We start from the raw sequence: 18,339 nt of genomic DNA on the forward strand, positions 1-18,339 counted from the left end.
GAGACTGAGAGCTGCGAGCATCAACCAGTCGGTTCCCCCGCTCGCTCCTCCCCCCTCTCTCCCTCCTCCTCTTCCTCTTCTTTCTCTTATGTTGTCTGCATCATGCAGAGCGGATCAGTGCAGGAACCTCAGCCGGCTAGCAGGCACCCTCAACCCCCTCCCTGCTTCAATGTTTTGCTTCCAAATGGCTCCCTACCAAAGCATTATTTATCCTTCCAGCTTTGCACCGAGGTATCACTGTGCATGTTTATTGTAAACCTGAGGAAGAGGGTACATGCCCCCCCCTCTCTCTCTCTCTCTCATTCTCTCTCTCTCTCTCTCTGGCTTATTTGACTTGTTAATTCTGTTGTTCAGCCGAGTCCATAGTGTTATTAATTATTAATGTTTAGCATGAGGTTGAAATGCGTTTGTCAAAAGATTGATCTCATTAGCATGAGGATAAAACACAAAATCGCAACCAGGTATGACTCTCTAATCTTTTCGTCAGTCTTTTAAAACATAGACTAACATTGCGTAACAACTTCCTCTAAGTTATAAGTACTGTCTCTACATGCTATAAAATCAGCAAGTGTATTATGTTTATTTGAGAAATACACTGAATTTCCATCTTCTATGAATATTTATGTATGGCCTTATAACTTCCATTAGAGTAATGTTACCAATAAAAAAAAATATACCTTGTAAGCCATTGCATCTAAAGATTCAGAGGATGAAACATTAATTCTGCATTTGAATTAAGGAGTCTTATTTGTAATTGAAAATGGGATTTATATTCTACACAGTACAATTTGTCACAAATTGCATGTCATCTCTTAAAGTAAAATAATATAATATATACTCTCAACTCTCTTCCATTATGTTTTGCCAATAACATTTTGAATTGGTCAAAGAGCAGGACGTTGGTGCTCACACGTCTTCAAAAACATTCAGTGTTAACATTTCTCAATTTTTCCGATACATTCATTAAATAACTTGGCCGTATTATGCTAAAGTTACACTCCAGATGTTTCCTTAAAATATATATATCTGTTGTTGCAAATTAGTAGTATTAATATGTAATTTCCAGGAGATTGGAGTGAACATGAGATGGAGAACATGGTATGAACATCTGTGTGACTGGCCGACACAGTGTAACGAGAGCAGATAGCAGGCGGCTGCTCTCTTTGAGGAGGATTCTGGTGCAATAATTCAAAAGAAGTAATATCTGTGTGTGCCAGCGAGCTGGTCCTTGCAGCATGGACTGAATTGTCAAGTGTGGATTGTGGATGAAGTTCTTTGCTTGCTGAGAGGGTTGTTACTGTGGCTATACAGAAGAATGTCTCTTTGTCTGACATTGATGGATGTACTGTGTGTATATATATATATATATATATATATATATATATATATATATATATATATATATATATAGTGAGAGAGAATATGTAGATTGAATAGGTTTGAAGGCACTATCTCATATGTAAATGTGATTTAGAGAGCAGTTAAATGTTCGATGCACACATATTGGGACCTTGATCTTCTTGAGCGCAGTGAGATTGAGGAGGCCTCATACAAACAGCTGTAGTCCCATTACTCGTCTTTGTGATGTGAGATAGCTCATCTCTAACCACAGGATATAAGCGCAGACCTTTTATATACTACATTTATAATAATTCATCATGTTTTGGCCTTTACAGGAATGGATAAGTGTATTCAGTATTGACTTATCTGCCATCCTGAATGAGTGGGTTTGTCTGATGAAATTAGGAAATGTCTCGATTCTCTGCTCTTCCATGGCCAGTGTCTTTATGTCTATGCCTGTGAAAGTGTGGGAAACGTTGTAACTGTGGTTAAAAGCAATATAATACAATCAGCTGTGGCATGCAATGTGAGTGCATACTGCTGGGAACAGTGAGGACTGAGGAATATGAATATATTTATTCTCTTAGAGAGTGCGACGTATTTCAATAAATCTCTGTTAAAAGTTAAAACAAAGTTTCTTTTATATGCACTTAATATTGTAAATATATAATACAATGTATTAAATCTTTCTTTGGCATGGGAAAAAACATACACATCATATAGTCTAATGTTGTGAATTATTTTTGTGTTCATGAGCGATTTCCCCGGGTCCCTTTAGTTTACCTCCAAGGTCGGCCATTCACTGTTTTTAGTCATATCTTGTTCACAGATTATGAGTAATAACGATCCCTCTTTCTTTCTTTTTTGTGAGTTTTAATGTCCTTACGTACTGTATTTTTTTTATAGATTGTTGTTTCGTGTTTTTTATTAAATGTACCTTTCGGTTTTATTATTTTGAGAACAAAAAAGAGAGAGAGAGAGAGAGAGACGCCAAACCTTCTCTGCTGGCTTGAACCAGCCAGCCATCGGCCCACCAAAAGCCTATACAATAAATAGAAAATACTACATTTATAAATGCATACAACCTTATGTCATGACATGCTTGTCTCTGAGATATCTCGACCATTGCACATGAACTTTACTATTAGCCTACTAAAATACATCTTATCTGTATTTTGGATTTTTGAGTAGTGAGGTAAAGGTGATGAATATCTGAGTCTACATTTGGGTGCTTCCTGCCTGTCCTGCTCTCCAAATCATGACACTAAATTGACATTTTATCCAATAGTTGTTGAGACATTTTAGGATAAACACTGTTTTTGTTTAGTCGAGCCACACATTCGATCCCCAGATCAGCTCTGCCTCCTGAGGCCTCGTCATTCCCTGTAACTCTGCCTTCCTCTCTCACTCTCCTTCAGTTGAACATACACATCCATTATGAACTCACACAAGCAAACCAGGGAGCAGAACATTATCATCGCAATCCAATTACTTTTATCAGAGTGACACTCCTCCCTCACCTACCTTATCCTCCCCTTCCTTATTCTCAGTACCTTTTTCATTGCTCTTAGAGACCATTTATCCAGGGCAACATATACTCCATATTTCTGTCCAGCGAAGGCAGCATAATTGAATTGGTCTCTCTATTCATCACCCCACACTTACTTAGAATGATGTAATCAATTAGAGGGGCCTGGCAGAGAGTGCCCCAGCTCTTTGATGGGGGATTTATGATTGTAGGTGATGGCGTGAAGAACGAGAGAGAGAGAATAATGACAGAAAGGGATACTTCAATATATCAGAATGCTGCCATAAATAACACCCCTACACCTAATCAAAAAAAGAAAGATACTCACAAAAATGACAAGGGAACCACATGGACATTAGGACTGAGGTGAATCCTTTGTTTACAAAAAGAGGAGGTATACAAGCCTCAAAGGATTTAAATCAACATCATTTCATTCCAACACTATAGATTTCCTTTGGCTAGGATGAATATATCATGCAGTTCAAGTCATTGATGATTTAATGAACAGGGAGTGTAATGTGTAAGATATTAGATACAGGAGGCTCCTTCCAACCTTTAATCAGGGGCCCAATATAGCCACAGGAGACCTGCAGGTCAACTCCACCTCTTTTACTCCTTCATCACAGGAAAAGTGATGGCAATAAGCCATTCACCAGTTTGCATGTAAGGTCAATTCATTTATTAACAATTTTTCCTTAAAATTAGCCAAATGAAAAGCCAATTAGTGCATATTAGTTAGAACTATACATATATTCAGTATTTGATCTGGATTTTAGGCACTTGAAGGAATAGTTATTCATTTGGAGAAATATGTTTATTCCCTCGCTTGCTAGGAGCTATATGGAGAAGATTGGTGCAACTTTCATGATTGTACAGTAAATATGAAGCTACAGCCTGTGGCTGTTTAGCTTAGCTTAGCACAAAGACAGAAATGGGTAGAAACAGAAAGCCTTGCTTTCCAATGGTAAAATACATTGATAAAATAAACCACCTACCAGCACCTCTAACGCTCAATAATTAACACATTATATCTCATTTATATAATCTTTACAAAAACATGAGTGTAAAAATATTCCTTTGCTAGAGAAGTCCTGGACTAGAACAAGTCTGGCTAGAAGCATACATTTAAGCTCATTTTAGACAACAAAACCACTTAAGTGGGGTTAGGAAAAGATTGGGGTTGATGCTAACGGCTCACGGGACAAGCGAGTGCCTAACGAGTCACGTGACTGACGAGACAAAATAAGATGCTAAAGGTCTTGTGTGTCAGTATCAGATGCTAAGGGTCGCTGACCAAGCGTCCGTATTTAATGGATTGTAAGAGTTAGTTAAGAAGACTGATAAAACTCTCCCAATATCAAATGTTATAAACCATTAGTCTCCACTTTGCTAGAAATTCAGCATTTTTTATTATCCCTTATTCACAATGTGCATCGCTGATATCCTCAAATTCAGTATCAATAGCTCCATTAGTGTTTCATTATGTGTTGCAGGTAAATCTGTTATATGTTTGAAGGTTTGTGGGATAGAATATGAGGCATGCCACAATAAAGTCTGTGCCAAATTGCTTCATTATACATTCAGTGCTTTTGTTGCGTAATGCTCAGAGACAATCCTCCAGGCACAGAATGCCAGCTAATTTCAATAACTTGAGGAACGGAGACTTTTCCAAATAATGTGCTTTTCAGTGGGAGAATGAGCAGATTGCGATCCAGGGTAGAGCTAAAAGCCTTGCGATACGGTGAGAGGACAACAAAAGAAAAAACTGCAAATTATTTCAAATGGGTTTTTCATAAGACTCTGGTTCTGAAGTTTTTGTCCAAATGCCACAAAACGTTTGATCGCATCCTTGATATCATATATTTGAGTCCATCAAAGGCACCTGACTGAAGTCAAATGAGACTTGTGATTTATGCTGTTTCCATTTTAAATGCTTAACAATCCTATTTATCAGAATGACATTAAAAGTTTCGAATTTGCTGAAACTGCGTCCTGTTTGCAGCTGGTGGTAAAATCTGGCATTTAAAAAGTTCAAAAGTTATTTTTTTGACTGCATAAAAACAATACAAACATGTCTAATTTCTTCTGATTTGCACTGCATTACTTTGACATTTTAAAAAGTGCAACATCTGTGCTGTAAATCCGACACGTCATTACATGAAGTGTAAGTGACTATTGTGTGTTTTGGTCCTTCGGGTATAATTGGATAGACTCTAAGGAGAGTTTGTCTGGAGGATGTCACGCAGATAGGGAGATTTTATCTGAACCAGTCACATCAACGTCCAACTGTCATCCTTTCAACGCAACAGCTCAAGAGGACACATATGATGTTCTTCTCGCCTATCTAGTCCTCCCATTAAGCTGCTGCCACCATCTGCCGTCGCTATTTCTGTCCGTCTGAAATCCACATGAATGCGTGTTAGGCTGGCATTTGAACGGAAATCATTATGTGACACACACTCACTCACAAAAGAAGTAAGGAAGTGGGAGTTTTCTTCTTTTTTGTTTTGCTGGATCAGCGAGGCAAATTTTGTCACTAGGTGACTAATGTGGAAGAGAAGCCCAGAGGACATTTATGTTCTTTTGCCAGGGTTGAAAACTAGGTTGCACCTTTTTCCCTTCTGTGGCAGGCCACAAAATCCTCGTAGGGTAATAATTCACATGTCAGATTGATTATGTCAGACTGCTTCAGCCAGAGGAGTTTTTATGTGGCAGGTATTCTTGTTATTATTTAAAGTTTCTAAAGGGTAGTTCAGAGAAGAAGCCATTTTTGTTGCAAATATGTTATAGTTTTGTTTATATTATTCATTTTATCGATTGATGGGGGGAAAAAATTATTTAGGAGAAGGCTTAAGGTCCCTAAGTGGATGCAATCAGGCTTTGGATTGGCTGATACAGATGATCAATGTATTCCTATCCTTTAACACTTTAGTGATTCACCACATTTTGCACACATTGCTTTATTGATATATCATGTAGCTCTATCAAGTCTCTTTAAAATACTTTTTGAATTGTAAACCGCTGTGTGCCTGTCAAAGAACACATTTTACAGTGTAAATACCGGAAATTCACATGATTGTGTCATATATATGTCATATGATGTGGTGGGAATCGTAATTCTTTGTTTGATGATTAATTTTTTATGTAGAGGCTGACAATATCACCGGGCAATATTGTCCTATGCAATTAGTGAAAGCATAAATTCTGATCCTACTCCAACAGAAAGCATCTGCTAAGAAGGTTGTGCTCAGTCCATGTCAGTGATCAGTCCAGGCTTCAACAGGCTATGGACAGCAAAACACCCCCAAAATATATTAATTTATCAAAAACTATGAAGTCACTGAAGTAGCATATAGTTTCTATATTGCTCTTGATTCAAACTCCAAAAATATGTGCATTCCAAAGTTATTTCGTTGGAAATGTGTGCTTTACCTGACATTATATGAACAGTTTACGTCAGTGCTAGCAGCAGGGGTGTAAATATAGACATGGCTGGCAGTGTGGGTGCAGGTTTGGGGGAGTCGAGAACATCTAATAAAATCCTTGTTTTCCAACTCAGAAATACACCTGTGTTTAATTATAAACTCATATTGTACTTGTCGTGGTGCCATTTGGTATACACACCCTTGAGAAGGCTGACCCATCTCCATCTGGGTTTTCCTTTTTGAGAGGTAAAACAGACAGAAGCAATATAAAACAAAAGTATATACTTATTCTAAAATAATAATAATAATAATAACAAATAATTCAATTAAATGAACATTTTTAGATATTCAATGATGATTGTCTCTATTTGATCATGGGAAGTGGCAATGCAATAGTGTGTCTTTGTGTGTGCTTCTTTACTAACTGGCACTAGGCCTGTCATAACTACCTCACGCTACTTAGCAGAGCATGAATTTTCAAGTTAAAAAATCGCTTTGTTCAAATCCTAACAACTCTGAAGAAGTACACCATGATGCTCATACACACATGATGCAATGAGAATGTGCAAAAAAGAAATAGATAAAAAAGGCAAATTCAGTTATTCCAGTTGAAATAGGGTACTTGTCAGAGAGGAGGCGCAATTCATCATAACAAAAGGCTTAGTGGACATGTTGTTATAAATTTACTAACAATCCTTTGTCCGAAAACATCCAATTGTCCTGCGATTTTTTCTTTTTTATCCAATTCTTTTTTTGAATTTTTATGCAATTTTATGACTTTGAAGTAGACTCAAAATCATGTTGTTGTGTTTTTGTTGTTGTTGTTATTACAAGTCATCAGTTTCATCCCTTGTGTCATTCATCCTGCCATATTTATACAGTTTTACTATGTAAACCAGAGGAGTGAAATTGACATACTGCTAATAATAATAATATTAATAAATATATACCTAAAGTCGTGGTTACGGTTGGAGTGTGCCGTTAATACTAGTGCAGAACGCATTATCTAGCCTGCAGAGATGAACTATAGCTGAAAGTGTTGATACCCTCCAGGTGGCCGGTGGGTGCTGGTGCCCCCTCACATTTTTATAAGTTGGAATCTGAATTAATTTCCCTATCGCACTGACTTTATGTCCTCTGCAGTGGCACAAGAAGAATGTGCAAACGGTGCAAGAGAGATGGACTGTGACATGGAAAACACTCTTAACACCAACAGAGTAACAGAGAGACAAGCTGTTTTTAATCTCAATAGACTTTAATTTATTGCTTAATGATATTAAATTAATGAAATCAGGAACATTTGACCAATTACTGTAACTCTATTTATTTGGATGCAGAGAAACAAATAAGTGATTGGCATACCATTAATAATACTGTCGTTGCACGGATGAGTGGCTTGCAAAAAAGGAGCAGACCCATCATTATTGTTAGTTGTTGCATCTGTGTTTGTCTTGCAACAACACACGTAACATAGCATCCCATCCCTACATGCATACAGAATGTATTTAAAAAAAACCTTGTATAAACAGGAAATAATCAAGAAGGGGCCCTTATGTCAACATCTGTTCTTATTTAAAGCAAGTCTTTCCTACCAATAAGATCTTATCTCAATGAGATGACCTTACTGAATAAAGGTTTTACTAATTACAATTGATTAGCTGGTGTTTTATTATTTTAGCAAAAATATTGTAACAAAAAAATGAAAAGAGATATTGATAACTTAAAATGTACTGAGATTTTGAATCTAAATTCATGGTTTTAAATGTACTCTTGTAAATTGTAAATTGTGTGCACAGCTGTGCAATCACCTTTGTTTGCATTGTATCTGGGTAGTTTGTCTTTCACACAACTCTGATCTCCCTATAAAGTCCATTGTGCTTTTTTGGGGCAAATAAACTACAACTCAAAACCTGCTTTGAATGTGTTTGTGTTACATTATTAGGACACAGCTATGGGTTTAGTGTGGGGAAGGAAATGTTGACTTTGTCATAGTAAAAAAGCCAACAAGTAGCCAGTATATTTACTCAAATAGTGCACTAACCATATTCAGATACTTTTACTTGAGTATACCATTGTATGCTACTTTATACTTCCACTAAACTACAATTCAGAGATAATTTGTGTACTTTATAGTCCACTATATTGATTTGACACTTAAAGTTACTACTTACGATGCAGTAGTCTACAATAAGATGAAAGATGGCTCTGTAAGACATACCATCATGAATAGTATTATTAACACCCGTGTATTTATGTGCTATAACTTATTCTCCACTGCCCTCTGCTGGCAGGGAGGAATATTACATTTCAGAAGCTTTTATTTTGAAGCGTCGAGTCCCGCAGCTGTTCTGTTGACAGTGGCACGCGTGTGAATACAGGTTAGAAAACTCATTTTTTGAGCGCAAATAAGTTATCGCTTATTAAAATGTGTTGTAACATGACAGCTACGATAGGCTTTAAACGGACGGTCACATTGTGTTAACGTTAACTCAGCTGAAGCGTCGCGAGCTAACGTTACAGCAAACAAACTGCTAGCGCGAGCTAGTGAGCTCAATTAACGTTAAGGAAGTGTGTGACTAACAGGTAACTAGCTAACTAGTTGGCGTTTAGCTAGTTTGCCAGTTAATGGGTTTAACGCTAAGTTTAAAGGGTGTTCCAGGCTTTAAACAGCATGTGTATTTAACCAAGGACAATATCAGTTTATTTCAGCTAGCGTTAACATGCGTGGTGGATGACGTTAGGTTACCGCATCTGGACGTCCATCATTAAAGTGTCTCAATGCACAAGTGAAGTAACGTTACGTTAAGTTATGGCTGTCAGCAACAGCCAGCAAGCTAATGGATATGTTACCGCTGTGTCAACGTCTTCCAATTGTACTAGTTGTTGACTATTATCAAGCTAGTCTTCTCACTAAATTGAGTTCAATCTAACAGCCAGCTTGTCCCCCTTTGGGCTTATTTACTGTGTGTCTAGTCTGTGTTGTCATACATGTTTTGTTCAGTGGTGGAATACATTTTCAGAACTTTTACTTGAGTAAAAGTAGTAATATCCCTCTGTAAAAACGCTCTGTTACAAGTTGAAAATCCAGGGTTCAAATGTTTACTTAGTTAAAAGCAGCGAGCTATTCATAATATATATGTAGCTAATGCATCAAAAGTACCCATGCAAAAATGCCACTTTGAGAGGACCATATTATCTGTATTTATTATAGCATTAGGATGTTATTAGTTGATCCAGAGTTACTTATCCTCAGCAAAGCATTTATATGATCATATGTAAAATCTGAATGTATAAAGTAACTAGCGGACAAATGAATACAGCAGAGTAAAATGTACGTGAGTGTACTCTGTCTTGATTATTGATGAATTGTTTCAGTAATCTTTCCAGCAAAAACAGTGAAAGAAATCCCCAAACATTTTTTGGGTGAGGATTTGTGGCTTTTCCATTGTATATCTTTGTAAACTGATTGTGTTTTTATGTTTTTGTTGAACAAATAAGACTTCAATAACTTGGGCTGTGGGAAATTGAGAAGAAAAATGGTTATTAGTTGCTTCAGCTCTCGGTTGGTGGAGGAACTAAGAAGAAAATGACAATACTCAAAGTACAAGTGGCTCCAAATTATACGGATTTTCCACCACTGGTTTCTTGTAACAACAACAAACGTAGCTGTGATTGAAAGACAACCTCTTAATCTGTCATCTCTGTCACAACAGCACTGAATGTTGCAAATCACAGGATGGACTCCAGTGGGAAACCCTCAACTGTGCAGATCGTGGTGTTAGCCACCAGCTCAGCCCTGACTGCACTCTTCTATTCTATTTACAAGAGCCGAGCTACAACAGTTGCCAGATTAAAGGTCAGCCACATTACTAAGCACTCTGTCTCGGTCATGTGAATGTCAGCAGTGTGTTAATTTATTGCCTATTATGTTGTATTTGTTAATCTTTCAATGTGTGTTTCTGCAGGCAGCCAAGAAGGTCTCCATTGATCAGGATTTGAAAAGCATCCTGTCTGAAAATCCTGGAAGATGTGTCCCATATGCTGTCATAGAAGGTTTGTTGGGCCAGCTCCAAAAGCCTAGTGCAAATAACATGTTAATTTAAACCTAAGGCTAAAAGTTATCATGCATAATTATTACTGCAATTTTACACTGTGTTCTGTTTTTTGCACTATGCAGGTGTAGTGAGGTCTGTGAAGGAAACTCTAAACAGCCAGTTTGTTGATAACTGCAAAGGCGTGATTGAAAGACTGACCCTGAAGGAGGAAAAGATGGTGTGGAATCGCACCACTCATCTCTGGTAAGTGAATGAAAGGGTTTATTCACGGTAAAGTACAGTCAGAAGACCTGATGAAGCTTCTATGGCAGTTTGTGCTATTTTATTTTAAATCCAACTCAAATAGCATTTTGAACCATTGTCAAAACAGCATACATATCTGCTCTGTTAATCACAAGTCATGTGTTCTTCGGGAAAATAAGTCAGAAACTGAAAGGGAAAAACCTTATTATTATTATTATTGTTAATAATAATAATAATAATATTATGTTTCATGATTGTCTCTTATTGTCTGCATTAATTTGTCAGAATACCGATGGTTCTCATTCTGCGTGCATGATATAAAAATAATTTGGTGTGTCCTTCACTCTTCTCACAGGCACTGATACACCCCTCCAGTCACTAAGGGGAAAAGTAGTGGTATTAGACCTTTTGTTCCCCTTTTTATTATATAACAAAAACTATTAAGTGTATATATTTAAAAATGCGTTTGCCTTATTTTTATGGAATGACAAAATATTCAGTTGGACTGTATTGTGACAGACATAATCTAACAAACCTTATACTTAAACAATAAGTCGATCTGCAGAAATTGTATCCTTTAATACTATTTACCTTATGAGCAATTTTTAAACAAACAAAAATGCCTAAAAAATGTTTGCAGTTTTTCTCAGTTTAAAATCGTAACAAATTAAATGTCTTTGGGTTTGGGACAGTTGTCTAGACAAAAGAAGACTTTTGAAAATGTTCTCTTTGACTCGGGGGAAATTCCTGTGCTATTTCTCTTCCATGTTCTGCCGGACCAGAGCAGCTTCTCGACTAATCGACAGATTAATTGATAATAAAAATAACCGTTGGTTGCCCCAAAACAAAACATTAATTGCTGTGATATTTGTGAACAGGAACAACACAGAAAAAGTGATCCACCAGCGCACCAACACAGTTCCATTTTCTCTCGGGTCTCATGAGGACGGTATCGCTGCCACAGTTCGAGTTATACGTCCACTAGACGCTGCAGAGTTGGACCTGGAGACCACATACGAGAACTTTCACCCCACCGTCCAGTCCCTGTCCAACGTTATTGGCCACTTCATCAGTGGGGAACGGCCCAAGGGCATCCATGAAACTGAGGAGATGCTGCGTCTGGGAGACAGCGTCACAGGTGTTGGAGAGCTCGTCCTGGATAACAACCTGATCAAGCTCCAACCTCCCAAACAGGGCTTTCGTTATTTTCTCACACGACTGGATTACGAGTCTCTTCTCAAGAAGCAGGGCAATAGCGTCCGACTGTGGAAGATTCTGACTGTTGTCTTTGGTGTCGCAGCTTGTTCCACACTCCTCTTCATCCTGTGGAAGCGATACTTCCACCACAGAGAGAGCAAGAAGGAGAGGAGCATGCTTGAGGAGTTCAAGGAGAAGCAGAAGAAACGTATGTGTGAACTCAACATAGAGGAAAGCAGCCTGTCACCCACCAGCTGTACAGTCTGCCTGAGCCGGGAACGGTCCTGTGTGTTCCTTGAGTGTGGTCATGTGTGTGCCTGTACCCAATGCTTCAACGTCCTGCCAGAGCCAAAGAAATGCCCCATCTGCAGGGCGACGATAGACAGGGTGGTGCCTCTTTACAACAGCTAACGTGGTAATGACATCAGAAGTCTACTTTTCATTTTACAGTCATATCACTGGAAATATGTCATTCAAAAGCTGGCTTGACAAATGTCTTAATGGTACATTTTGCTTCCCTTTTTACATACTGACTGGTGCCGAATAATGTTCCCCGTAAAATGTTCAAATGAACGTAAGAGCGAGTGCACAGTTGAGCCCTTCTGTTTAAAGGCATATTTAACTGTTAGTAAGCCGTGGTATATATTAAATGTACAGTCCATAAAGCCTACATTTTGTGAACACTATTCATTTTGGGATTATGCTTTGGTAAGCCATTGGTTTAGTTAAGGTTGTGTTTTGTGTAGCTCAGACGAAGAGATTGTCGTTCACACAATCAAATTATCTGCAAGACTGAAGGTTCTATCTGGTATTTTGGAGAAAGGGAAAAGGCTGACCCTGTTTTTCTTATTTAATTTTACTCCTAGATGGACACATACTGCATGTGCTCAGGTTCTACAGACATTTAGCTCAGTACACAGAGCAGCTGACAGCACATGCACATGTTGTTAAAGGGTGCTTCCTGTACAGGACCAACCTCTGTACCATCACAGCTGCTGATTGTTGGACTTTTCTTGGGCCAAAACCTGTGTATTTGCAACGGAAATCGTATTAAAGAAAAATGCAATGGAGACCAAATACTCATTGTTACTCAATCATTGTACAAGATAAAGATGCAAGGAGAAAGCTGTTTGAAGAAGGTGTAGATGTCTGCCAGTAGAGGGGGATGTCTGCCTGTGAGGAGATTCAGGATTCAGAATCCCAACAGCATGAATAAACACAAAGGTGTGACGCCACATACTCCCCCAATGCAAGCAGTTGTTTTCACCTCCTGGTTTTTCTTTGCTTCATTTAAAACTGGCTGTACATTGAAATATGAGGAACAAAAAATGTCATCTAACCATTCATCCAAAGGCAGTGTTTAAGTGCTTAACCATGTATAGCTCTGTCATAGTGGCATACAAATACATCAATCAATGTTTGAAAGTGTGTTTCACTGTGATCCAACCAGGTCAGGTAGGTATGGGGGCATGTGCCAAGGCAGCGTGTTGCTGTGTCCAATGTGATCCAGCCACATAAAAAAAAAAAGAAGAAATCTTTATTCTGTCTAATTTTTAGCCAGACAATTGAAAAGCAAACAGCTCGATACAATTTTAAGCCAGCAGGGATCCCTCTCTGGCTCTAGAGAAAGACATATTAAGGCAGTTTGCACAGAAGAATTCCCTTTTACTTTCAAATGATTCTGTATTATAAAAAAAAAAAATCAATTTTATCATTCCGCGTTATCCCATGAATGTTTTATTGTGCATTACATTGGGGTGCCTTGGTATTATTAGTATTCAGCAGCTTTCCCACTGATATCTATTTTCTTGGAGTGAGCTGATGCCGGTTGGTCTCTGGGAACCTGAGCTAAATGTCACATATACAGTGTTATCAAGCAGGAAGAGTATTATGCACTCCCTCTTGTACTGTATTGATGGCACAAACAGCCTCATCATGGCCACTTAACTATCAGTCCATATCTGACCCTGAACTATACTTATAAATATTAATGTCACTCCATTTCTTGATTTCCATTCCATTATTTCTTGGATTTCTTTTGTTTATTGTATCATTTTTGGTGTGCTCGCAGTGCGCTTCGGCGAGGCTGGTAATGAGTACATCTCCATCAACCTGTTTTATGCGCATTTTCAATTTGCTTATGAAAAACCTGAGTGGAATAAATAGTCAAATAAACCATAACCTTTTTGAAGCATGTGATTTAAATGTCTGCTGGAGAGACGAAAACATCCAATCTGTTGGACCAATGAGGAGACAGTGACCCTCCCTCAAGCCATGTGAACAGTGAGAAAACCGTCAAAGACATTCCCTCTATTATTCCCCACGTGAGATTTTGAATTTCAGTACCACATGAGTGTTCGAAAACTGCACTATGAGAGCTATGATTACAGCATTTATTTTCTGATTAACACCATTTGCAATTTTGAAAGATATCACATTTTCCTGCACATGCACCACTTGGAGCAGTCTGGTCTGACACAACAGGTTAGATATATCTTTCCCAAACAAAGATGATCCCAGACAGTTAGATTAATCGGGCGAATACCAGCTGAGACATGACGTTGATCTGAAAAGCAAATGGTATTACCGTGTAATCTGCTGCGACAGACCATGGAGACGGGCTTCTAAATCGTCAGATTATTAATTGTGATTTGGTTTCACTTTGGTCAAAATACACGATTGTAGACGTACAATTAACTGCTCTTTAGCACTGTAATTTAATTTACAGGCCGAAATGAGCTTCCTCCGTAGGGTGGCCGGGCTCAGCCTTAGAGATAGGGTAAGGAGCTCGGACATCAGGGGGGAGCTTGGAGTCGAGTCGCTGCTCCTTTGTGTCGAAAGGAGTCAGCTGAGGTGGTTCGGGCATCTAGTCAGGATGCCTCCTGGACGCCTACCATTAGAGGTTTTCCGGGCACGTCCAACTGGTAGGAGGCCCCGGAGAAGACCGAGGACACGCTGGAGGGATTATATCTCCCGGCTGGCCTTGGAACGCCTCGGGATCCCCCAGAATGAGCTGGAAAGTGCTGCGGGTGAGAGGGAAGCCTGGGTCGGCCTGCTGAACCTGCTGCCACCGCGACCCGACCCCGGATAAGCGGGTGATAATGGATGGATGGATGGATGAATAGAATCAGAAGGCAGGTGGTCTTAATCCTGACAAATTTGTTCCTATTGTATACATTATTTTGTATTTTATATGTTTTTCACTGCACTTAAAGGTCATTCAAGTTAATTTCTGCTGCAGTACACAGCTATGCTGCAAGGGATAAAAGGGTACTTTAAATGCCACACTGTTAATTAATTGAACATCCAAATGTAAAGCTTTTTGAGTCCTATCATTATTTTTGCTTTAATACTTCCAATGTCATTGTTTTCAAGATGAAGCTGAAACCACAGGGACCTCGACATCGTCTCTGCATCTCACTGTAGGATTCTGTTTTGGCTGAAGGCACACCTGCGGTGGAAGAAATATTCAAAGCTTACATGAAAATTGCAATATCGCAGTGTAAAAGTCCTTAGTTAGTATTATCAACAAAAAGGTACTCCAAGTATCAAAAGTAACAGCACTTATTATGTACAATGGACATATAATGGATATATTACTAATGTATTTAAAGGTAAATAGCACTTTAATGTTGTAGTTGTCTGAGGTGGATCAAATATAGCTATTAAATATACTTTTGGGTGGCTTAATGTAGAACAATGTAACATTTTATATGATTTGTTTCCAAAATATTGAGTATAGCTGTAAAATAATCTAGTGCAATGTTTTCTTCTGACATGAAAGAAATACCGTCAAATGGAAATACTCAAGAAGTTCTAGTACATACTTGTGTATACGCCTTGAGTAGAACTACTCAGTGGAACTTAGTGCATACTAGTGAGCTTTTCTAATGGCTTCAAATATGAGTGCTTTATTTTTAGGAATAATTTATCAGCATGACTAAAAGGGTTTGGTCTGTCATTGATTCTTTACCTTTTCATAATACTTTTTTTTCTTTCTCTCCTGATTGCAATTACATTGTGAAATACATAAATGCAATCATTAAATTAGCCAATCACAGTTATAACAATGTTATTTTCTCTCAAAAACATGAGGTTCATGTTAAGTATGTGTGAGTTAGAGGATATTGCAGTCTGCTCATTCGCTAAATCACACATTTATAGTTGGCATACGTAATGGCTCATGAAGTGTGGGGGGTATAGACTTATAAATATATAGTATAGTTATATAAATGTATAGAAAATATGCAATATTTTATTCAAAAGTTAATTTAAAAGGTAAAAATATTAATACATTCAATAAATAATTCTATTCAATTCAATTCAGTTTATTTTGTATAGCCCAATATCACAAATTACAAATTTGCCTCAACATCAATGAAAAAAAAAAACTCACAATTCTTTTGCGATGATTGCTTAATTGTTACGTTATTTTTAACAGCATACAGTTATTCATTTGAGATATCTATTTGGATATAGCTAGAGTATGCATTTTCTGGAACTGTGACTTAGTTTAATTAGTGTGTTACGTTTCCTAGGCGACAGAGCTCTGACTAATGGGATTGGTGTATCCATGATTTGGCTTGTATGAGAGGGTCACGTAAATCACCTTTGTTCGGCCAGGTAATCTCATTTGCTCACCCGGACTTTATTTTTTGTTAGTTCGATCATATTGCTCTTTTAGCTCTTCAAAGATGTGAAGATGTCATTACTAAAATAGTGCTCGAGGTATCGTATCCCTCCATCGTGCCAACGCGACCTAAATATCATCATTGAGTTCCTATGCAGCACTCCTGATGCACCATATAGTGGGGAGAAAAAAACAATGGCTTCCATGGGAACTGCTCATCATCCCTGAAGTTGAGACAAGTTCAATTTATTTTAACCCACGACCTGCCTGCGGACTAGCTTTCAACCAGACAGTGTAATTACTTGTGTTTGTTCTATTTATGTGCACGTTAAACTGTTGTGATATCGAGGCCGACATCAAATGAGACAGCGACCTCCGCTCTGCAGCCGAGGAGTTTAAGCAGCGGGGATGCAAAAAAATAATTGCGCCTGTTGATCAGACTTAAGTGATTTAAAAAGGAACATAATGACAAGTGTACTTTACTAAATATTGAACATGTAGAGTATATACGTATCAAAAATATTGAACATGTAGACTCTATATGTTCAATATTTTTGATACGTATATACTCTACATTAAATTATATAATTTAAAGTATAAATATTCTCATGCCTTGTCTTATCGTCAGTAGCTTAGCAACAGTATGTGGTTCTTATCTGGTAATTTTCCTTTAATTGTGCATTTGGAAAATGAATAAGCATGCTTTGTGTGCTGTTTCCATATGTAATATCACAATGCACCTGAATAGATTGCCAGATGTACACAACTCTTTGTGTTACTGCATGCATGTGTGCTCTTCATGGTACTTAACTGTCAGGGCTGAATCTTGTTTGATCTATGAAGGAGGGGGAGGGGTTTTCTGTCATTCACTCATCCTCTTACATGTCTTTCTCTCATGCTTTGCATGTTTTATCTTGTAAAGGTAAATGATGGCTCAAATGATGGCTAGTCATCCTAATTGCTAGTACCCTCTTGGATTTCAAGGAGCCATATTATGGCAGCTTCTGTTGTTAATGAGGCATGTGTCCGTGTCACATGTGCTGGAGAGATACAACCAATACCGCGGATGTCACGGTGACATCACGTCACCTATTCAGCCAGGTGTAAATATACAGCATGTCCTTCACTATGAGACCTACCCGAGAAAACAATGGGCCTTATTCACTAATACATGTACATTTGCCGAGAGGTGTATCCTGGAGAAAGGGGGGACGTTTTTGTAGAAGAGAACCATGGCTCCGAAAGCAAAAGCAAAAGAATGTCACGACTAAACACTCACTACATAAGGCATAAGAAAATTGTGGGAATATTTGTCCATTCATAATAAAAGCATTAAAAACCCAAACTGTTACTTTTCAATATTGACTGGGAGACACAGTTTTTATAGTAGAATAGAATATTTTAATTTTAAAAATAACTGATGTGGAATATTTTAATTTTAAAAATAACTGATGGGGATGAAAGGGTGTCAATTGCATAGTTATTTAAATGTTTGTCCAATGCATTAGTAACATTTTTTTACTGTTTAAAATTGTTTTTTTATTAAAGCCTTTGTAATGAATGTAATTATAATATGCATTTAGTTAACTCTGTGTATGTGTGTTTACATTTTTTTGCAGTTCAACATTTGTTTGCAGAGTAAAAGAGAAATTAAGTACAAACCAAACCCCAGTGGATGGAGAAGCAATTGAGAATAAGTGCCACGGCAATCAGTTTCACACAGTGCCACTGGGGGTTATAAAGAAGAGAAGGGTCTGAGCATTGAACCGTGTCGTTGTTGAATATAATGGCTATAGAACCTGTACTTTTGGTGGTAGTTATTTTATTACATGCACCTGCAGAGCTGTTCATAGCATCAACATTCATAAGACACTAAGCTTTCGACACCCTCAAACAGTCAACGATCATGTATAAAGGCAC

At 38.0% G+C, this 18,339-nt stretch overlaps 1 protein-coding gene across 1 annotated transcript; it reads left to right on the forward strand.

Moving 5' to 3' along the window:
* Positions 1 to 8,586: 8,586 nt before the first annotated feature.
* Positions 8,587 to 12,866, forward strand: mul1b (mitochondrial E3 ubiquitin protein ligase 1b). Its single transcript, XM_034536531.1, has 5 exons — positions 8,587 to 8,672; positions 10,008 to 10,150; positions 10,260 to 10,347; positions 10,472 to 10,592; positions 11,471 to 12,866. Exons 2-5 carry the CDS (start codon positions 10,031 to 10,033, stop codon positions 12,198 to 12,200), a joined length of 1,059 nt encoding a protein of 352 aa, XP_034392422.1. The 5' UTR covers positions 8,587 to 8,672; positions 10,008 to 10,030; the 3' UTR covers positions 12,201 to 12,866.
* The last annotated feature ends 5,473 nt before the right edge of the window (positions 12,867 to 18,339 follow it).

The sequence above is a fragment of the Cyclopterus lumpus genome, chromosome 7, assembly GCF_009769545.1.
Source record: "Cyclopterus lumpus isolate fCycLum1 chromosome 7, fCycLum1.pri, whole genome shotgun sequence".
Classification (NCBI taxonomy): Eukaryota; Metazoa; Chordata; class Actinopteri; order Perciformes; family Cyclopteridae; genus Cyclopterus; species Cyclopterus lumpus.